General features: G+C 30.3%; 1 protein-coding gene and 1 pseudogene across 2 annotated transcripts; one reads left to right on the top strand and one right to left on the bottom strand.

Annotated features, from left to right (window-relative positions):
- Positions 1–11610: 11610 nt before the first annotated feature.
- On the top strand, positions 11611–13298 carry LOC105158407 (putative pentatricopeptide repeat-containing protein At1g12700, mitochondrial; annotated as a pseudogene). The gene is made up of 4 exons (XR_016064382.1): positions 11611–11891; positions 11974–12277; positions 12377–12473; positions 12505–13298. The product of XR_016064382.1 is annotated as a putative pentatricopeptide repeat-containing protein At1g12700, mitochondrial (transcript).
- A 9476-nt stretch (positions 13299–22774) lies between these two features.
- On the bottom strand, positions 22775–24298 carry LOC105158408 (F-box/kelch-repeat protein At3g23880). The gene has a single exon (XM_011075160.3). The coding sequence runs from the start codon at positions 24160–24162 to the stop codon at positions 23005–23007; it is 1158 nt and encodes a 385-aa protein (XP_011073462.1). The 5' UTR covers positions 24163–24298; the 3' UTR covers positions 22775–23004.
- Positions 24299–24671: the final 373 nt, after the last annotated feature.

Raw genomic sequence — 24671 nt, forward strand, 5'->3', positions numbered from 1 at the left:
CTTAGGTACTTGCTAATTAATTCCGTCAATTCCTAACCGTTCCAAAGGAAATAAAACTATCCCTAAACCTGCTGCAAATCCCACTTTTTTCTTTTTTTATTTTTTTTTCTTTTTTTGTAGTGTGATAAGCTTTACATCCTTGGTAACATTTAGGTAAAAGTTGAATGAGTCAACCAACAAGCTACCATATTAATGATTTCCTTTAATGCAAAATCACATTTTTTTTTCCGGGGAGGGTGAAGGGGGAGGTTTTATGGCCAATTTTGTTGCGGTATTGTTGAAATATTTGCTGCGAATATTTAAAAGTTTTTATAATTTTAATTATGAATTTTTTTTACTATATTCATAATATCACGGTTGGGTTCCACTCCCACACACGTAGAACTTTCTCCTCATAGTACTTAATTTTCAACTCTACCTATGATTGACTTTGATACCATTTATTTATGACTCAGGCCCGCAAGCTTGTTGGGTGCGAGAACTACCTATAAATCCATCCGAGTCCATCCTGAAATTCAGTTATGATCAGTTCACCAAAAAAGAATATTCAATAGATGCACTTGAGTTCTTTGACCAGTGCTTATATATTTTTCTTATCTTATTAATTCATAATTCATATGATATACATAGTAACAAAACACCTGTAGCCACTATGGTCACAATGGAAGTGAAAATTTTGGAGTAATTAATGTTTACCATGGCTACGAAAATTATGTAGCAATTTTTTATACCAAAATTCTATAGCGATGTTGTCATTATAGAAATAGAAGTTCTGAAGTTGTTTTCATTACTATAGCGATAGAAATTTCATAGCCATTTTTGTTTGCATTTCAAATGAGACTTCATAGCAATATTTGTTTCCAAAGCTATGATAATTCTACAGTTCACTTTCTAAATTAAGATAGTCTATGGTTTTTATTTTTAAATTATTCCCTATGCAAAGCTTTGTAGCTAGGTTGTTGCCTATGTATCTAAATTTTTCTGGATATTTTTAAGACGTAATTTACTACGAAATATTCATTGTTAGTCCATCTCATTAACTTATAATTAATTTTTTTGCAATATCATTCCAAGCATATGGCTTGTTTTCTTGTAGTGAGAATTAATGCACTACCAAACAAATGTGATTCTAAAATTTCGAATCATACTTATATATTAATAAAATCTGCCTTAAAATTCAATTTGCTTACCAATTAATGATTGGGGTTAATTATTTTTTTATTATTAAAAAATAAATAAATTATATAAATATAATTTAAAATAAATTATATAATATAAATATAATGAGTCACGGATCTCGAATAAAAAAATATATTTTTTTAAAAACATTGATCAAGTCGTGAATTGAAAATGTCGCGGTTTGAATCCACGACATGACTATTGTGAATTGTATACAAATTAACTTTTTTAATTTTAAAAATACAATGAATTATACAAATATAATAGTGTATATTTTTCTATACAATTCTAAAAAAATACAATGAACTATACTAATAAGTTTGCGACAGTGTTGAAAACCTTCAATTTAAGCTCGAGGCCGGATTCAAAATTTAGGAAAAAATGCAAGTAATTCATGTGATATTATAAATGTGTAAATTATTATCTTATAAAAAAATTAGCAATTTACTTTTATTTATTTTTTAAAATACAATAATTTATAAAGTAATTTATTTTATATTTAAAAAATAAATTATTTTATTTTAAAAAATACAAAGAGATAAATTACTATTTTTTTATCACAAAAATAATTTTGCTCATTAACAATAGAAATTGCATTAAGACTCAGATTTAAGTCACTTCAACCTTCAGCACTAAGCTAATTTATTTTTTAAATATAAAATTAATTTATAAATTATTGTATTTAAAAAAATAAATGAAAGTACATTGCTAATTTTTTTATAAGATAATAATTTATTCATTTATAATATCATAGGAATTACTTGTAATTTTTTTCTAAATTCTAAATCTAGCCTCGGGCTTGAATCGAAGGGTTCCAATATTGTCGCAAAACTTATCAGTATATTTCATCGTATTTTTTTAGAATTGTCTAGAAAAATATATACTATTATATTTGTATAGTTCATTGTATTATTAAAATTAATATAATTTTAAAAATTAATTGAATATAATTAATTTATAAAAAATAAATTAAAAAAACTTAATTGTATACAATTCACAAATTATGAATTAACCATGTCATGGATTCGCACCGCATCAAGTCGTGGTTCCAATCCACGACTTGATCAATTTTTTTTTAAAAAAATATTTTTTTATTACATCCGCGACTCGTTATATTTATATTATATAATTTATTGAAATTATATTTATATAATTTATTTATTTTTTAATAATAAACAATAATTAACCCTAAACGATAGCGTCCCGTATTTCACAAGAATGCACATAGCCCCTCCTACTTTGTACGCATAATACGTAGTGTAGTAGGATGTATTTATTCAAGTAAAAATGCACACACATACACACACTCACATATATATATATATATATATATACATATATGATAACTTAAAACAAAAGTAAAATATATTATTATCATGTTGAACTTCAATATTAAGTTCAATAAAATAATTCTTTATCTATATATTGGGACAACGAATAAAAAAATATTTGAATCCAAAAATAATAAATAAAAAAATTAGATAAAGAAAAAATGATAATATTAAAGACAGAAAATGAGATCAGGAAGAAATATAAAATCTAAAAACTTGAACAAATAACCAAAACATATATATACATACTAGTTATCGTCGTACGCAATTCCCTCGAGTATATAAATAGAACCTTGATGTAGGATGAAAAGAAAAAAAATAGAAATTTGCGAAAAGAACAAATTATAATTATAAATTATAATAAATATGAAGAAGTAAGGTGAGAGGGAAATGTGAAGTAGTGGGTCGTTAAGAGAATAAAATTTAATTATGAGATTATTAAAAGATATTAAAATTACTAATCTCACCATTTTTTTTAAAAGAAAAGCAATGAAATAAAGGGTAAATTTGAGAATTCAAAACTTAGTACGACAAAATATATCTTTTATAATAGTATAGATAACGGGCAGAAAAAAAATGAAATTGTTTCAGCATAAGAGAGTCGAAAACGTCGTCATTTTTTGGATTACAAAAAAATTAAAAAGAATAAATTGCAAAATAGTAATACTATTCCTTCAAAATCAGCTACACCTTTACAATATTAATAAATGGAATTAAATGTTAATATTATATGAATTTTCCTATACATTATTTTTCCTTTTTATATATGGAAAAGTCGAAGTAACACTCGACAAACTCATAAGAAAAAATTGTCCGCTCCATATGTGCCGACCAAAATCTTTATAATTAAATTATTATTAAAAAAACTATTCACATAAAATTCAACGTACAAATAAAAATATACGTATAATCCCATCAAATATTCTAACATAAATTAAGATTCATATTATAAGTATAACAACGTTGGACCTTAATCTGCTGGCCACAACGATTCATTAATTAACACATAGATGAAAGTGATAATAGAGGGAATTGTTGTGGGTCATGGAACGGTATGATTACTTAGGAATCACTTTGTCATCATTAATTTAGATACTATGTGTGCTATTTGAGCGTCCTATATCGTTAAATCCATCAAATTAGATTGACATAGACATCACATCAACCATATAAGATTCTTAATATTGAAGTATTAAAAATTTAATTAAATATACTTGATAATTCTGAATTAAACAATACATTAAAAATTCAAGAATTAAAAAACTATTATTGAAAAAATAAATGAACATATGTAGGTTGAACTCGACCCCGAGTTTATTTTAAATAAATAATATTAGGATTTTATTTTTGCAGTTTGAGGATTAATTTTTTTTCTTGATTTTTATCTTGAAAATACAATCTTGAGCTCAAGTCATTGGACTGTCCCTAGGGAACAAGACAACTTACACTACTTAATTATATATAACCCGTGGTTAAGCCTGGGATCTATCTCATGATGTACGAGGTCTATCGAACTAGTTGTGGGTATTTATCTCACTTTTATATTAATTTGTTTCATAATTTTTTATTATATAGATGTATTGATCGAATCAATGTAATACTCAATTACATAATTTCTTGAAATATTAATGTAATTATTTGATCAATGCAGCTATAATATATATATAGTCTTTATCTATGATGTCAAGACGCACATTAATGACCCATTGACAAAAAAAATTCCCTATATTAAGTGAAAAAGATAAGAGTATCAAAGTGTAGATATGGTTGGGCCATTCCATAAATAGTAGCAAAGTGTAGGGTATGTGTACATAAATTGGAGTGGGGGAAGGGACCAAAATGATATTGATAGAGTGTATGTAAAATTCAATAATGAGGGGACACATAATTTAATTTGATGTGATATTAAATCCATCACCAACTTCCAAAGTGTTGGACTCACATTTCCACCATTCAATTTGCTCCCAACCCCGAAAAGAAAAAAAAAATTAAATTCCCATATTTGGTTTTATTTTGATAAATTTATGAAGATTTGTTTTTCAATTGAATTATAGTGCAATAATATTTTCTTTTTTTTAGAAAAAAATTAATGAATTATAAGAACTTACAAGCATCGCTATATTATATATATTTATTAAAATAAAAATATATTTATTTATATATTAATTAAAAAATAAATTAATTTAACACTATAAATTCAATGTAAAATATAATTTTATTGACTAATCCAAACCTATACAAAATTGAGAGGGCATATTCTAAAAATTTTGGTGGAAGACAAGACATCTACTTTGCTTTATTATTTTATTTTCCCTTAGGTAATGATGATGAAGCTAAGATCCTAATCTTAATTCATTGGAATCTTTGATTAAACCCACCTTTCCTAGTTTTTGGTCAACAATCTCTTCCCCATTTGGGGACCCTATTCCAAAAAGCAACACCTCCAAATTTTTACTTTTTATTTTCTTTTATATTGGGAGGGTATTATGGGTATATATATATATTAATGATATTTCAAAATTAATGAACATATTATAAAACTCAAATTAACGATCCCTTTTAATTGTGATATTTCAACCTCACTGTCTAGGTAAAGAATTATTGGTGGGTTATACTCACACTTCCTAATATATAGTTTAACCATCGACGCAAATGTTGACTTGCTTACACCTTTTGCCAAAAAAGTAGAATCTTAGAAATAGAGAATACCGAAAAAAAACTTCACCAACATATCAGACGAGGATTTGGTTATTAACTCGAAGAGGTGCTCGTGGACGAGCGATCACTAAATGTCATCTTCTACAAGAGTCGGAAAGAAATGTTCGATGTTTTCTTGGATAAATGTAATTTTTATTAATATAAATAATGGTATAGTACAACAGGTGATCATCAATTGGTTTATCACTTGATAGGCCAAGAGATACGCCATAATCTATACAATGCTCGTGTACTGATTGTTATATATAGTTTATTACATTAACCATCCTTGTTTATTTTGTGATTATAGAAATCACATTTGTCAGTCAAAAAGTGAAGGTAACTTGTACAATAATATTGACGTTATTTTAGGAATGTATATAATTTTTCAAAAAATAAAAAGTTGATGTAAAAGGTAATTAATAAATTTTCCAGAAAGTATTTGATAAAATGCAAGCTGCCAGTTTGAGTTGAATTGGATCGGTCTGTTAATATTTGTGGTAACTTTTAAGACTAATTTAATGAATTAATTTTACTTTCTTATAAATTTATTATTCACAAAATTAAGAAATGCACGTCAAGTCATTCTTATTTTTATGACGTATTCTTAAATTAATTAGTAATTTATGATAAACTCTGTGAAAATGATAAAATACTTATCGGATTTCATCCTTTCAGGCTTGTCTATCATGAGGAAGGGTCATGGCACCAAACCTTGTTGCTTTGCCACAAAGAGGATTTCCATGATCAGGGCTTTTAGTGGGGTATATTAATTTAAACCATGCTAGTGCAAGTGTTTACATTCTCGCCCACTCCTTTCCGTCCAGAGGGATATCATACCTTTTTCTTCGCTCGACTTTCGTTTTAATGGAGTTATAGGTCTTGAGCCCGCCAATTCTTCAATCCTTATATATATATTTCTTTGCCTTCAACAATAATTCCTCCTAGATTGCTGGGGGTTTTCCCGCAATCGACTCTTTGAACCTTCCTTTCCTTAGATTTTGTTGCATGACACTTGCTAGGAGTCCTGGATTTATGTGGGTAAACCTCGAGCCTGACTTTACAAAAACGTTGAACATACTCTCTCAAGCTCTCACTTTCTCGTTGGGCTATAGTGAATAGATATGACACGCTCTTAGGGTACTGCTTGTTTATCGTGAAGTGGTGTAGAAAACATTATGAAAGTTGCTCAAAAGCCTCGATGGATCCCGAGGGAAATTGGTTAAACCACGCTATGGATTTTTGGAAGAGAGTAGTTCAGAATAGTTTGCAGTAGACTGGACACTAATGTCTTACAAATCGGACCTATCCTGGAAACGGTCGAAGTGGTCCTAATGGTCGCCCACTTCATTGTATTCACCAGGTTTGGAATTTTAATTCTTAATTTAATAGCTTCCAATAATATACGAGGCGCAAATGGACTGCGTCTTGGGGGTGCGACTGCCAACGGGCAGATTGGGAATCCCCTTGCTCTCATGGGGCTAGGGGATCTAGGTAGAGGATCCCTTTGACCTCTCTTTCTCTCTAACCTCCTTCTCTCTTTGGAAGCATACCCTCTGGAGGAGGCGGGAGAAAGTAATTGTCTTCATGCACAGAGGAGGTGGCGGGGGGTAGCAGTCCTCATCATTCACACCTCCTTAAGGATGTGATGGAGGAAAACTGTTATGCTCGGGCTGTGTAGCCCTACAATTAACTTCTTCTTCATAATTCATCCTTTCCTAGGCATCCCGGGGCCTCGGCTCGCCGTCCTCAAGAGCCAATGGAGCGTCTTGGTCTCTATGGGGATAGAGTGGGGGTCGTGGGGTCAATACGTGCTTTGCGATGTAATGGGTGACTGCTCTTGATGTGGCTTGTGCTTAGGCATCCTCGACCATTTGTCGAAGGGCTTCATGTGTAAGTTGGAGCATTGGAGAAGGGGTTGTTCTCTCCTGCTCCTCTTGCCTTTCAAGTCTTCGATTGTCCTCATCCCTTCTAGGGCCGAAAAGTTGTTGGATTTCCTTTTGGGGTGCGTATTCGGAGATCCCTTCAAGTTCTCCTAGGCCTCCATTCCCGTTCCGCGCGCTCTTAATCTAGTGCTCATCTTCAAGAGTTGAATCGCAACTTTCCACAGACGACGCCAAGTGGATATTGCCAAAAAGCGAGATCGACTAGATTTCTATTATGAGCGTGCATTCAACACGTTTTACACTAGAGTTCTACCCAAAATCCCCCCTCTCAAATGAAGGTGGATACTTATACTACTACAAAGTTATGCTATTCAGAGTATGAGAACACCAAATATCATTTTGTCCTTTACCTACCACTTTTATATTGCGACAATTTGTCTACTTGGAGTATTTTCGTAATCTGCCGAATTACAATGTTTTTTGTAAGTTTAACTTTAGACTTTTATTTTTTTGAGGTGATATTCTCCTTTCTTTATTTAGCTTGATTTCTTTCCTCCATCAATAGCCTCCCAATTTATGAACATCATTAGGATATTTAGGAATTAAACTATGATCTCGGGCTTGGCTTCAGGTCTATCCTGCACTAGGATATCACGAGAGGATACATTGTAGTTGAGGGGGCGATGTCGTTGGTGAATGAGGGTGACGCCGTTGTGCGTCTGGCATCTCGCCTCGACCTGCATCTGGTCGAGGTCATTTATCGCATACGTTGTGTTGCATCACACTTTGTCTTGTTGAGTATAGGATTGGTCCCTTTAGTCCCTTGTTGGGCTTTTTGTTTTTGAGCTTTATGGGAAACTCAATCAATGACTTATCGTTATCTAAATTGCTCCCATCCTTATTGGTTGAGAATTCTGTGACAACCATTATTTATGTTCTACAAAATATTAGTACTAATAATGAAATGTAAATGAATAGAGATATGGAAGCAAGTTAGACTCTCCAATTTAATTGAGTAGTTGAAAATAATAGAATTTAATGTCCATAAACAATCCAAGAATAAGTTTGTATGTGCATGTGCAAGCTTTTGTATTTAACCACTCAATATTATATATTGACCCATCAACATGGAATCTGATTTAATTGATGATTTTTTTTTTATTAATATAAGCATGTATTTGGTCGAGGCAAGCCTCAACCAAAAAATCAAACACATTTTTGGTCGAGGCAGCCTTGACCAAGAATATATCACTGTAGTGTGCCTCAACTTGAATTTGGTTGAGGTGTGCGGCCTTGATCCGGTTCCAATGGGGTTTCTCAACCTGGTCTCTTCTCGATCACGATGGATTGCTGTTGAACGCGTACATGTCTTCTGACTACCCCACAAGAAGATTTCCTTAATTTTTCTCATCCCCATAGTAGTGATTTTTAATCGTTAGAGGTTTGCTTGAGTGTTCATCTAATTTGCTATAATTTTTTAAAGAACCAAGTTCGTGAGAAGTGTTTAACATTTCGATTCCGCTTGATGATGCATCACCTAGTTTAGACCTCATTGTCGTGTCATGAATATTGAGATCCTTCACACGGGACCAGCTACTAAGGAGATTTAACCAACCACTGAGGATATCACAAAGATTCTCAAGAACACTAAGTTATTTTGCTTCAAGTTTTTTTAGATGCTATTTTCATATTAGAATGAAGGAGGAGGATAAGGGTGGTAATATTTGTTTCCAACGCCATTAAAAACGGCTAATTGAAGAACCAAAGGAGTGAAGAAGTCAAGGAGGAGAGAGAGAGAGATAGAGATATTAAGCGGCCGCAGCTAAAGGGAGAAAGAGGGGGAGAAATGATTTAGGATTAGGGTTAGAACCCTTTTATTTAAGCTTACTGGATTGGATTGGATCGGGTAGTGCGCTGGGTTGAACAATTGAGCGTAGCAGATCAGATGAAAGAAGGTGAGCCATCCAATGAAATATAGTGGGCCTTAGGCCTACCTTTTGTGATCATGGGCCATTTCAATACCCTTTAGTCATTATTTCAGTTTAAACTTTTGTCCGGTTGTATCATTTTATACACCATTATATATACAAGAATTAGATAACAAACAAATTTTAATGAGTTATAAGAAATAAACTACATCATCCATCTTTCTTTCTTCCCCCTCCTTTATTGTTTTTCTTATAACTCCTTAAATGTAAGTTTTGATTCTTGCTTTAGTCTATGTTTTATAATTAAGTAAAATTATTTTAGATTATGCAGGAAAATGATTAACTAATGTTTATTTTTATATAAGGCTGGATATATGCAAAAATCGATCTATTTATTTAAAATTACTATATTTTATTTATTAAAAGTTAAAATTTTATTTTGCATAAAAGATTGATTTATAGAATAATATAATATTTTAATTTTTTTAAAAAATAAAATATATACAATCGTCATATTCTATGCTTGTACAATATCTACAAGAACGAGATAACAAATAACCCGAGAAACTAAAAATAGAAACCATTGACATTATTTGGGCCGTTTGAGCCCTTTTCTAGCCCATATGATTGGATCAAACCCAATTGGTTAAATTATAAATCTCTGCACCAATTATGGCTTATTCATAAAGAAGGAAAACTACTTTTATTTTAAAATTAACTCTCGTGGGACGTTGTTTTTGCACGTATTTAACAAATATATTTTACACTTTAAAATTTATTAAATAAAATTAAAATATTTAAATTGACACATCAAATTAAAAAAGAGAGAGAGAGAGAGAGAGAGAGAAATGTAAAGCAGAAATAAAATAAATTATTTATTTTATTAGTTAAAAGGTATTTTTGAGATTAAAAAAATTAATTCCCCTGAGTTAAAATTGCCACTTTATATTTATAGAACCTATTTTCTACTTATTGTGATTTGATGCAAAATCATAGGGTATATTGATAGGTTTGGATTTGATTGTAGGATTTAGAGAAAGGATTTTAAATGATTTTTTGTAATAAAATAATTTAAAATTTATTAATATTAAATTACATATAATTCAAAATTAAAATTGAAAGATTTAAAGTTTTTTTTGAATTTATAACTATCCAAACAAATTGAAATAATTTATTATTAGGGATTTGAAAAACTCACAACTATAAATCCATCAATTCAAATTTAAGCCTAGTTAGAGTACGACAATATTTGCATTGTGGCCAAACAAAAAAGAAAAAAAAAATGCTTTTTTCAATAAAATTAATTTTTTTTATAGAAATTGGATTAAATATATAATTTTATTTAAATTATTGTCCTTAATTGTGAAATTGAAATTAAAATGAATCAAAATAGAATTTGTTTTTTCTGTGTTGAATAAAACGAAAGCCAAACATGCACTTAAATAGATAAATTCCCGCCTAATTTTCCCTCTAAAATTAAGTTGATCGTTTGTTTTAACGGTCAACTTAATGGAGGGTACTCATAGGTTTCGAAATCATCAGACTTTATACCCAATGTTTGGGATTATTTCACTTTTCATACTCAAATTATATTCCTTTTGCAATTTTAGTAACTCAGATTTCCAAATCATCAGACTTTGTATCTAAAGTTTTTAATTTTCATCCACCTGAGTACCTCCGTTAGATTGTCTGTTAAAACAAAGGATCAACCCAATTTTAGGCGGGAGTTTGTCTAAATAAAGGCATATTTGGCAACCATTTTATTTAACACATAAAATTTTTATTTTGATTCATTTTGATTTTAATTTCATAATTGATGATAATAATTTAAAAAATATATATTTAATCCAATTTCTATTAAAAACATACCAACTTTACTGAAAAAAAGCATTTCCTTTTTTTCTTTTTGGATAACTACAACATAAATGTTGTCAAAAGCATACTCTATTTATCGAGAGGGTTTATGCTAATTTTTATATTTTTCTTTTGATTCTTTTTAACAAATAATTTTTTTGGCTGTGACTGTTGAAATAGAATATTTTACTTAATTTGTAAACAAAATTCTCTTGACCAAAAATAACAATTGAAATGTAATTCTTATTTATGCACAAACGCTGTAATGTATAAAGCGCACACATGCACTTTTATTCGACTCACAACCAACAATAAACAGAAGTACATTAACGTCCTTTGATGGTTTTTTTAATTTTTCTCTATTTATTTTTTCGAGAAAAAATGTGAGTGGTTATTAAAGGTAAGACTCTATTAGTTTTTTAAATTATTATTAGGCAATTATCTCTACATTGTTCCGCATTTAGCATGCGTTTTATTTTTTTCATAATGATTTGAATTGTGAGAAAAAATTGTATTGGTATTTCCATAACGATTTGAATTAGTATGTTTTTATTTTTAATATTATTGTCATCAATTCTAAAATTAAAATCAAAATGAAGCAAAACATAATTTTTTTTTTTGTGATGAATAAAATAACAGTCAAATATACCCTTATATTTTCGTAAAAGTTGGAGTTGAACATTTGTTTTAACTGATAACTTAAGCGACGATATTCAAACGACTGAAAAATAAAAACTTTAAATATCGAATCTGATGATTTGAAAATATAGGATATTAAAATTAAAAAAAGAAAGATATACTTTGATTACAAAAATTGAAATTATCCCCCTTAAGTCGCTGTCTCGGTTGATTATAACTTTTCTATCCGAACCTGAATAGCTCTGCCCTCGTGAAGTAGCGAAACAGCAGAGAGCAGATTCCTGATTTTCAATTATTTTGCCTTTCTTGAATTCTGAAGAAGATGAGGGTTTATACACTGGCTGTTATTGGTTGAGGATTTGCTGCAAACAAGAGAGGTACTGTTACTTCTCCACTCTTTTCTCTCTTCATCTTTTCATGATCTCAGCCATAAAAAATAGGCCCTTGAATGGAATTCAGATCTATTCATCAAGTAGATGATGCTGTTTTCCTTTTTCGTGAATGCTCGGAATGCGCCCACAGGCTTCTATTGTTAATTTCAATAAACTATTGTCTGCTGTTGTCAAGATGAAACGAGACCCCATTGCCCTTAATGTATTCTACGAAATGCTTCAATTGGAATCCCTGTCAACCAGTGGACAATGAACATAGTAATCAATTGCTATTGCCTCCTGAATCGAACAGACGTTGGATTTGCTATCTTCGGCAGCTTCTTCAAGCTCGGTTACGAGCCTGATGTCACTACTTTCACCACACTTATAAAAAGGTTAGATAGTAAAGTCGTCGAGGCAGAAAAATTATTCAAAAAGTTGTTGACTTTGAAACTGAGCAAGCCTAATGAAGTTACGATTCTTTCTGTGATAGATGGGCTATGCAAAGCTGGACACACTCTCACTGCGTATGATTTCCTTGGGTATTTGAGAAGACAAGCTGGAAACCTGATGTTCTTTCTTATAACACAGTGATTGACAGTTTATTCAAGGATCGCCAGCGCTCCTAGCCAAAATGATTGATAAGTGCATTTCACCAGACATTGTAATGCATAGTTCAGTGGTTCAAGGTTTGTGCAATTTCTGCAGATGGAAAGATGCGTAAGGCTTAATTGCTGAAATGGTGGATTACAAGATATCTCTAAATGTGATTACTTTTGGTATATTGGTGGATGCATTTTGCAAAGAAGGAATGGTGAAAGAGGCTGAGGATGTTGTTGAAATTATGATGCAAAGAAACATTGCTCCTAATACTGTCACATGCTTCTTTGCATCATAATTTCAACAACATCCTCAGCCTCTTTGACCATTCCTTCCTTGCAAAATGCATCCACCAATATATTAAAAGTAATCACATCTAGAGATATCCTGTGATCCACCATTTCAGCAATTAAGTCTTTCGCATCTTTCCATCTACTGAAATTGCACAAACCCTGAACCACTAAACTATACGTTACAATGTCCGGTGAAATGCCCTTATCAATCATTTTGGCTAGGAGTTGGAGTGCATCCTCAACCATGCGATCCTTGCATAAACTGTCAATCACTGTGCTTTAGTAGAATAAGTGAGAATTCTCGTCTGCACATTTCATCGAAGAATGTCTTTGCTTCAAAAAGCTCGTTCCTATTAAGCAACCCCTTGATTTTAATATCGTATGACCTTGTTTCATACAATTGATCGCTAGCACGTAAATTCAAATACTTATTTTTTTTTTCTTTCGGAGCATATATCCCTCTTTAGTGTTTGAGTGAGGCACTTATTCATGTTAATAAAAGCAGAATATATGGATATTATATGTGTTTCCTGGACAGAATGATGGTTTACATTATTAAATTGCTCACATTGGTAATTATCGTAGGTTAATTAGGTGTTGGCAAGTAACCTCTGTATATCATCTTTCTGACCTTTCTCTTAAAATATTCTCAAAACATGACGTTTGGTTGAAATTTTACTTGACTACGTTGTCAACACCATGACATATAAAACAGTGTGATGTGTTTGTTCCATATGGCTGTTGAATCATGTGGTTGATGCTTGGTCGAAGCAGAATGTCCTTGAGCATATACAGACAAACAACTGAAGTTTTGTCGATTAAGTATCCAGGAGAGTAACAATAATAGCAAATTAGTAACTACATTGAAGGTTCTACACATCTAGGCCCAAGAATGTCTGAATCTTGGGGATATGGAAAATGTGCAAACATGAGTTAGTGGCATTACTTCACTAGGGAAGTTTTTAGACACCAAATAAAGTTTGGATTCATTTTTTTGAGTTGTTGTGTTTTGTGGAGATAAAGAGAGAAAAATAAAAATAAATAAGTGTATGTTGGAGATGGTACTGTGTATGTTTCGATTTGTTTTAAGAGATAATTTAAAATAAGTATTGTATGTTTCATGTCGTGTTTTGAAAAATAAAAGTTACTGTTCGATGTGAAATCATGTTTCTTTTATATATATTAGAACTTATCACATGGTTGTATGTGTAAAAATATATATTTAGAGGTGAATATATTAGTTAGTAACAAAAAATATTAAGTTGATAATTTTATTTATATTTCTATCGTTTAAACATTAGCATATATAATTATATTTTCAAAAAGATTGACAATGAGTTCTAATGAGGAAAGTTATGTTATTTACAGTTCTCTTCTAAATATAATTGATACTGAATAAAAAATTTAATCCCTTAAAATTAAAATTTGGTATTTTCTAATTAATAATTATTATGTTTAATAATTTTGTATTGAAAGTAAAATATGATACATAATACTCCAATATTGAAATAAAATCAATTGTTAAACTCCCTTATTTTTTAATTCTTTATAAGAAATTTTAGTTTAATGAAATTGGTCATGTTATTGTTTTAAATTCATTATTTTATCTGAAAAAATACAGTCTAAAAAAATTATCTAATATTAATTTTAAAATAAAATCAATATGTCAGAAGTAGCTTAATTTAAAATTTTCAACAACACTTTTAATATAATAAAATTAAAGACTTTGTTATATATTTATCTATATTATACTTTTAGTTTTGAAATTTGGATTAGTATTTACATGTCACTCATATTTTGTTAATTTCAAATTTTACTATGTGCTAGTGATCATTTTCTTTTTATAAATATTTAAGATTTTTCTAGCAAATTAGGTGCCTAAAATATTATTTGCCTAGTAATCTTTTAGTTAGCTATATTGTCATCTTCTGAGTTGTTTAGATGAATTAAAGCATCGAATAATTTTTTTCTTTACTAAAATTAAATAATAAAATTTATCTCTTAAGTTTTTATTTAAAATTATTTTAGTCCCTCAAATTTATTTATTAACGTTAGCATCCCTAAATTTTACTTTTTATTTCAAATTGGTTCCTTTGGCCATATTATAATGAAGAATAAAATGATTAGTTTAGATTTCTTTTTCTCACATTAGTTACTTAAATTTGTGAAATTATCAAATCAATCTTTTTTCAACAGAAAAAAGTCCTAACCTATTGAGGAAGTGAGAAATTTAGTGAATGACGTATATAAATTTCAATAAGCACAGAAATGTATGAAAATATTCTTTGCTGGCTTGTGCAGCTGTGTTTGTGACTTGATATAATAAAAGGGCTACAGGTACACACAGGGTACTAAGTACATATTGTATGTAAACTAACTGGTGAAACAAATAATATATGTACGGGTAAATTACAATGATCTCGCCTAAGGTTTTGCATAATTATTAATATCCCCCTAATTTTAATAGTTATCTAACAATTAGCCAATTTCGTTACGCCCCATTAGGTTTTCATTCATTTTGTGGTCAAAATACCTTTATGGACTAAAAATTATAATTTTATTTATTTTTTATTTTTTGTATTGATAAAGTGGATAATTTTTTTAAAAAAAAAAATTAAGGTTTTTTATTCACTCTGTTTGATTCTTTCACAAACTTGTTTATTTTTTTTTTAATTCTTTCAACAAAGTACGTGAAAATATAATCTAAAAATAATTATTTAATATTAATATTATAATAAAATTAATTAGTTATAAGTTACTCATATTAAATTTTGAAAAGTACTTCTAATCTAATAAGATTGATAATTATTAAAATAAATTAATAAATAAGATTAGTAACTTTTACTTAAATTTCATGATACTTATTTTTTAATTTATCTTATGAAGTTTCGATTAGTTTATTATTCAGACACTATTTTCTTTTAAATTTTATTGTGCCCTAATAAATTAGTTTTTTCTTAAAGTAGTTAAAAATCTTTTCTAACAAATTAATCAAGTAGAAATATTATTTGTTCGTTATTTTTTGAATTGGATATATATATTTATTACTATTTAAGTCGTTTAGATGTATAAGAACTGTAATTAAACGATCTTTTTTCTTTATGGAATTTATTTGTTTTATGATTAAGTTTTAACATATTATTAAAAAAAATTATTTAAATAAGGTTATAATTGTTTTTTCATTATGGGGAACAAACACTTAGGATTCGTACTTTTATATATAGTACATATATATAAGTGTTGTATGTTTATATTGTGTTATGTGAGGCAAAAGTTATTATTTAAAGTCAAATCACGTCTTTTATATATATATGTGTGTGCATCTATCCAAATAAGAGAAGTTTTATATGAAACAAACATCGAGCATGTTTTAACCCATTACGGAAACAAGCTAAAAACGAAACCAAACAAAGCTGTGGTTCTCTGTCTTGACAACTTAAGTATTTTACCTGCCCAGTGCAATGTCTTTCTACATGCTTGAAATGCAGTCTAAGCAATCAACTGAAAATTGCAAGAGAAATACATCTTACTTTATAAGAAGGGAAAATTACACAAAAAAAACCCTGTGTTATGAAAATTCAGTAAAAAGCCCCCCGTGTTATTTTTATATGCAAAAAAAGTCTCTATAATTGTAAATATTTCTCACTTGCCCAATTTCATCTCTGCTAGCTAATGGAGTTAATTTTTTCCTTAATTCCCCGTTATGCCCTTATTACTTATTACTGCAGTAAAAAAAAGGGGGGGAAGATGTCATTTTTCTTCCTTCAGAAGCGAGTTGTAAAAGAGGGGGAGAGACGACGACACCGACAGGTTAGGGCTTGCAATTTTTGGTTTAGATCTTGCAAAATTCTCCATTGTTTACAAAAGTTTAGTAGTTTTTAAGATCGAGTTTTGTGAAGCTATTGATTGCGAAGACGAAGTAAAAATTTGGGTTTCTCACAAAATTTTTCTTTGTTTGCACAGGTTTGGGGTTGCTTATTGTTTATTGGTATTTTATCATTATTAATAAAAGAAAAACAAGAGGTAGTGATACCATTGTCACCATTAGATGAGTGATTTTGAAGGAAAAAGTTATAAAAAAACAGAGAGTTCTATTGGGAACAGTAAAGAAAAATCAGAGAGTCCTACAATCATCCATATGTGTCATAAGTTAATAATCATAAGTTTATTTGTGTGATAAATCATATGTTAAAAATCAAGTTGTTGAGACAACATGTTCAACGATATAACAGTGTGAAAAGGTATGTTTTCCTACCTTTTTAACCGAATATTTGTTGAAATTTTGCATCGAATGTTTGGAACAGTAGATTCTTCAACTGTTGGTCCCCACACCCTAACCCCATTTGCTTGAAAAGTTGTATTTTATATTTGTTTGTTGTCTTTATTTTCATATAAATTATTTGATAATTGTCTGTTTTGTTTTATTTATGTTTATTTAAATATTTGATAGTTGTTTGCAACATTTGATAATGTGTCTTTTGGTCCCCACACTCCTTTAATTAACAATTTTTGTCTCGGTAGTTGTCTGCAAAGTATGAATAAAACGTTGTAATATTTATGCTCATTTAATTAACAGTTATCTGCAAAAGGGTTGTTCACCACTTGTATGGATTGGTTGTTGAATTTTTTATTTGTATATTTAATTGCAGAATGGTGTTGGCTGATTATGATGATTTTTATATGGGTATGTGGTGTAATTGAATGGGTACCTATAATCGATCCAGTAGGCCAACTTTGACTAATCAGTTGAAAAATCTTTCTGCCTCGTATAGGTCAAGCACTGGGTCAAGCACTGGGTCAAGCTCATCCAAGGGACAGGATGCATCTAGGAAGAAATATTGAAATTGCTGCAGAATTGTATGCACATCATGCGCAAGTTTTTTGGTATGAACATTGGAGGAATTTAAATCTTTTGTTATGTTATGCACAATATATGTTATAACTAAGTATTTTGGCAGCAACATTTGCAATGTAAGATGGGATTTATTTAAGTGTGGTACAATAAAGTATTAAGTGTTTTGGCGAAGCTATGGTAATCTAACATGACATTGTTTAAGTGTTTTGTAGTGCTACAATAAATGATTAATTAGCTAAGTGTTTTGTTATGCTACAGGAAATTTAATTGTTCATATTTTTTGATTTTTTTTGTACTCCTTTATTCTTCAAGAATATATTACAGGGAATCAATTAAAATTCATCTAAAATGGAATCAACTTCAATTGTGAACATTCAAAATACATCCGTTAAATTACAACATATAACTACTTGAATAATATTGCAACAAGCAAAATAACAAGAACTAAAAAAAGCGCTTTCATCATTCGTTCATTTGCTTCAAGTCTCTTGATATTATATGTCAAATCCTTGCATATAGATAGTACTTCATCAAAATCGTCCTCCATTTTCATGTGTTTGGATTGGGCTTCTTCTTCGAATTTAGTAGATTGTGTCCAGAAATACTAATAGGGTCCAACCAATAAAAAAAGTTACATTCATTTGTTCTACAATTACAAAATAATTTCCCCTCACTTTCTTTGCTTGGACCTACAACTCTAACTATGGCATTTTTTTCCGCAATAACACTTTGGATTTCTATATCGTAAATCTATTTTTTCATTTTTTGAAGAGGATTTTCGAGAAGCAAAAGACATGCTACAAAAAGAACAACAACTAAATATCACAAATAAATATTTTTAAAAAAATTGAAAAAAAAACCCTTATAAAGAAAAAAAAAAGATAAAAAGAACCCCACAATATTGATAAAATGAATAAAAACCCCTTGGAGTTACTGGTGTATCTTATGTTCTTCTCGTGCGACTATGGTTGGGGCTCAACAGTATCCTAGTAGGCTTGTATTAGGATGCCAGGGCGGATACCTAGGCACCAACTTGTTTTCATGAACAATTAGCAGAAAGGCCACTCAACAACTTGGAAGAAGACCGACCATGCAATCTGTGACAAAGTCTAAGAATTTAGTCGGATTAACTCACACCTCCTAATTACCCCCTTAGGAATTCGGAAGAATATTATGCAAGAAGTGATCACAAGTCTTCAACAAAGCTCTATCCTCAAAGATGCTCTCTCACCTCCTTCGAATTCCCTGGAGGTTTATTCATAGTAGCCACTGACCCAAGTCCCAATGGGGTCATACTCTTTCAAGCAGCAAGGAACTATGACTACAAAAGCGAGCCTTTTTCTTCCGGTAAAGGGTAACGTTAAACGACATACATAAGCAAAAATTTGACATCTTCTTGCTACAAAGTATTGCTCTCTTTACGTTATATCAGATTCAATTTCTAAGCTATTATTTGTAAATCCTTATTCAAAGCTTATGAAAAATCCAGCCCAAGAAGCTGCATCTATTACAACTCAGACAAGCAATTTTTTTTGCTCACATCAATAGGAAAAACACAAGTTTGAAATTTTATACAATTACAAATAAAATAAGCTTCGAAAAATTTTAATTTCTTTTATATATTTAAATCAATCATATATGAAGAAATAAATTTAATTGATTATATATTCGAGCTTTCCATAGATATAGATTAACATAAAACTTACAATAAAATTCTAATAATTTTCCATAAGCAGTAGCACAAATCCAATATGTTATCAACTAAGTTTTACAATTTTGAACTTAGTACTAAGTTGGAAAAATAACATTAATTAAAATATTAAACATTGGTTTATTTTGTACATATATTTACTAAGGGACTTGTATTTGTTTTTTAAAAACATAAGTAATCTTCAATAAATGTTTTCTGTGGTCTTACCTATAGCCAAGACTTACACCCACACACACTCTCCTCTCTCTCTCTCTCTCTCTAAAGAATTTATTTTGCTATTTAATTTTTTTACCATTCGAAAAAGAAAAAATATCTCATTATTTAACAATAAATTATTATAGTTAAATAAAAAAATTGGTATTCACTACATAAAAGTATAATATTAGTGATCAAGCGATAATTTTTAAGTTGTCACTAAAAATATATATTAAGTGACAATAATTTTTATCCTGTCACTTTATAATTATAGTGAAAAGTATTTTGTATAAAATTATCACTAAGTACGACTAGTGACATGTCTATGGTGACATTTAGTAACAACATAGTATAGTGACCACGATGAAATAATCATTGCATTAACAAAAAAATCTATATTAATATTCGATTAGCATGCATATATATTATTTGTATTCAAAAATTTAGGTAATAATTCGTAATTTTTTTGTCATTGTAAAAATATTATCTATTAAACTTTTATTTAAAATTAAACTAATGATACTACGTATAAAAGTGTTTTAAAATTTTTTAAAACAAAATATGCCAAAAAATAACGACTTATTTGATTTTAAGAATATCATGTCTATTTTAGTCATTTTTATCAATTAAATACTTATTATGTCAAACATTCTAATATTTTATAATATGTTTTCACATCTTACAAGCTTTAACATCTTATCTTATCCAAATATTTTATGAGCTTATTTTTAAAATAAGATCCAACATCATTAAACTCCTAAAATATTTTATAAGGTGCAGGAGCTTATAAGATATTTTAGAAAAACTTAGCCAAATACCCGCTTAGTCGAATCAAAAAATGAAAGAAATTTTCAAACACAGTCATACTTTCACACATATAGATTAAGAAATTCAATTTTGACGATAATAAAATATATATTCTAAATAAATTTATTATAAAAATATGTATTATTTCTTAAAAAGCAAATTTAAAATATATCCTAAATATTTGTAGACTTTGTATCATATATACAACAATTAAACTATGAATTAAAATATAGGAAAAAATGCAAGCAACCCCCTGGTGAAATTCCAAATGAGCAAATTATCCCCTTATAAAAAAATAAATAGCGATTTATCTCCCTGTATTTTTTAAATACAATAATTTACCTCCCTATACTTTTCTAAAATGAAGTAATTTACCTCCCTGTATAAGGAGGTAAATTGTTTCATTTTAAAAAGTATAAGGGGGTAAATTGTTTTATTCTTTTTATAAGGAGATAATATTTTCATTTTTAATACCACAGGGATAAATTGGTATTCACCTTTAAAATATATATTGTAAATATTTGTAAACTATTTGTCAAATACATATACTAATTTGTTATTGCTTATTTTAAAAATGATATTATTATTGCTGCTGTGGGATACCTAAAGAAAACAGAGGAAAACAAAAGAAAAAACCAGCCCCTTAATTTCGTAGAAGACCTAATTTAGGATTTCCCAAAATCTAAGGAAAGCACATGGACAAATTGAGCAAATTCCATGATATGGTCGGTGTACCAGAGCCAGAAGGCTCTCAATTTCCACTCCCCACCTGCACTCACAATTCGCCGACAATGATAGCATAGCAACAAAGAAATTTTAACCTCTCATTAGAGAGAAAATATTGCCTCTAAGTAGAGAGAGAGAGAGAGACAGAAGTGTTTAAAATTAGAATTTTGTATATTTTCTACGCTAGTATTTGGTCCTGAATTATTTTAATTTTTATAATTTCAATACTATTTTTCATCGGAGTTCACTCTTCTTGTTAATGGATATAAAGTACGACGAGAAAAAAAAGACTCAAATGACTAGGTTATTGAATGAATTTAAAATGGCTAGGTTATTGAGTGGATTTCAAATTCATCATAATTAGATTTAAAATATAAAGAATTCAATGAAAGATTTAAAATACATTGATTTATTTTATAAGACAAACAGGTGAGATAGATTTTAATTATGAATTTTAAATTCACTACATCCTAATTCATTAATTCAAATATACCGTAATGTTTGATGAAATTGAAAGTAATATTTTTTAAGTCTATAATAACAAAGCCATCGAACTTGTTCGATTAATTCAACACTACAAAGAATTTTCAATTCTTGAATTTCTATTTTAGACTATATTTTGTCTCAGGGTTAAATTCATTTTGACCCCCTATGATATGTAAAAATATCAAAAACCTCTCTATAAAATTTTTAATATAAAAATTACCCCTATGTTATGAATAATTACACCGCCATCTGGTCAATTTGAGCCTATTTTTTAAAAATAATGACTAAAATGCCCCTCTTAGTCAACTGGTCAAACTAAACTTAATAATATATAATTATTTTGATTTATAATATATATATTTAATATCTATTAAAATATAATTATAATATATAATAATAATTTATAAAAAATATTATTTTAAAATAATAATCATAACCCACCCCCACCCCTACCTCCACCCCTACAGGCCCCCTGCTTCGGCCCCTACACCCGCCACCCCCCACGTCCAACCTCCTCCTTCGCTCCTCCACCCAACCCCGACCTCCTCCCCCCCTTCCCAGCCCCCAGCAGCCCACCCTAGGCCTGGGTCGGTTGCCCAAAAGTGGAGGGCAACGAGGTCGCCCTCACTCCAATGGGCGACGACGATCGTTCTCGCTGCGTTGGGCAACGGGGTGAGGAGGGAGTGGCTACAGTAGTGGCGGCAGCGACGGCTTTTTTTTTTTAGCATATAAATTAATTTTTAATTAATTTAATTAAAATAATAAGTTTTAGGATTTGAGGAAAAGTTCGGGTTAGGGTTTATGCAAGGGAAAATACTCAACTTTCTTGGGGTCCTCAGCCCCAATTGACTTGAAGGATCACGTGACCCCTATACTAATTTCCCTTCAACATTAAATTACTTAACAACATGTGAGTTACATGTTCAATTTTTTGTTTAAAATTGACAAAAGAGAAGAATTTTTATAAATCATGGGGCTAAAAAAGGTAAGGCCCCTTCTTTGTGGTATCACTATGCAATTTAACTTCTCCTCATATTAGGCATTAGTTGAGATATGATAACTTTGTTGTGACCAACTTCTCATATTATGACCATCTTCTTCAATTGAGCCTCCTGTCTTGTCACATTCATAAAATTGAAATTCTTCCGTCCAAACATAGCGTAAGAATTTAGCTATTTTATTATAAGTCAATTAAATAAAATAAAAAATGCAATGATATTTAGAATAGAAAATTTAAATCATGCATAAATTCATTCACCAATCTTTGGACATTGAATAGGCATTTTGGATCAGACCTCGAGGTAAAAACACATGCAAAACAGAACTCTAAATCACAACACATAAAAACACGGAGTATTCATAAACTAAAGAGCTATATATCACCATATGATAAGCCATAGTTCGTTTTCTAACAATAGATAACTACATACTCCACATTCATCTCCTCTACTCCCACACTAGCTCAGGATCAAAATCAGGGGAAAGAAGGCTCTCACTGTAGGTAGCAGCTTCAACCTGGACGTGGTTGCTTAAACGATGAATCTCATGGTACTGGGATGGTTTATACATTATCAAATCTGAACCAAGGCTGAGTAAAACCCCTCCATTCTCCGAAACAAACAACAACTTCAGTCTCACATGATCGTTATGCCTCATACAGAAGAAGTACGGCACGCAGACTAGTTTCATCCAAGATTCTTTCCGACCAGACTCTTTGAGCACCCAAACATCCATGTAACTATAATAGTCATACGACGCACAAAGACATCCTCCAGAAACTCCCAACATAACATTACCATCATTGCTTCCACACACAGGAAGCTCTACACTTGAGCAAGTGTCCATCGTGACATTCTGTGCAACTACAGCCCATTTGCTCGCACTATCACCATGATACACTTTCCAGTGTATGGCTCCGTTCACGAACACGCCAGGACCATCAAGTATTTTACCACTAGGCCAGTCTACAGTTCTCCATGTATCAGCTCTCCAACTATACACCTTCACCTGAGTTTCATACACTTCCACATCACGGAAAACCCAACCAGATTCCACAACTTTGTAGTCATCTCTAGAAGCATCATACCCAAATCCATATTCCAGGCCAGATAAATACCTATCAGAAACGGGTAACTTTTTCGATTTTCTTGTAGCTGGATTCCAGAGAACTACAGTATGGGGGTATACAGCTACACAAACCAAACCGTTACAAGAGCCCACAATCCGGATTTCATCATCCATATCACTAGTAGGATAATCAAACACCGAATTATCCATAGACGAATTCGCATCTATATTTGGGCATAGTGAAAAGGTATTAAACACCATAGGGAGAGGACCGGAGCCGACAACTAGTCTGTTATGGGAATATATATTGCTCTTACTCGAAATCCGGAGATGGGTCTTGATGAATCGTGGGCTGGAGATTAAAGAAAGCCATGATTTTGAAACGCACCTGAATCTGAGGAGTGCTTTCACGGGTAGTCTTAGCAAGATTTCCATTATGATCTCTTCAGGGAGGTTCGGTAAAGGGACTGATAAACCTCCAGTCAGGCAATCGACCACTTGGGTCAGTGCACGCTTAGTTGAGTTTACTCTCGCCATTAGAGGGTTTCTGATACTGTTGGAGAAAAAGGAACGTGGGAGTCGGGCTCTATCCTCTTCGTTCCTAAACGAAATACCAACAGAAACTACAGTCAACCTGGGTAGTCGAGAGTATTTGGTAAATGTTTGAGGGCTTATCTGCATTTACTAATGTCGTGCTTCAGTTTTTGGGGGTTAATTATTTTTTTATTATTAATAAATATATAAACTATATAAATATAATTTAAATAAATTATATAATAAAATATGCGGATTACATCCGCTATTCGAATATCTTTTTTTTTTTAAAATATGCTTAAGTCGTGGATTGCAACACGACTTATTTTAATTTTTTTTTAAATTTTTATTTAATTAGATTTTATATAAATTAATTATATCAAATTTATTTTTAAAAATATATTAAAATTCAAAAATTATAATATTAAAATTGATTAATTTTAAAAAATACAATTGAGTATAAAATAATAGTGTATATTTTTTACACAATTGTAAAAAATACAATGAATTAT

The sequence above is a fragment of the Sesamum indicum genome, linkage group LG3 (assembly GCF_026168435.1).
Source record: "Sesamum indicum cultivar Baizhima isolate 11 linkage group LG3, ASM2616843v1, whole genome shotgun sequence".
Classification (NCBI taxonomy): domain Eukaryota; kingdom Viridiplantae; phylum Streptophyta; class Magnoliopsida; order Lamiales; family Pedaliaceae; genus Sesamum; species Sesamum indicum.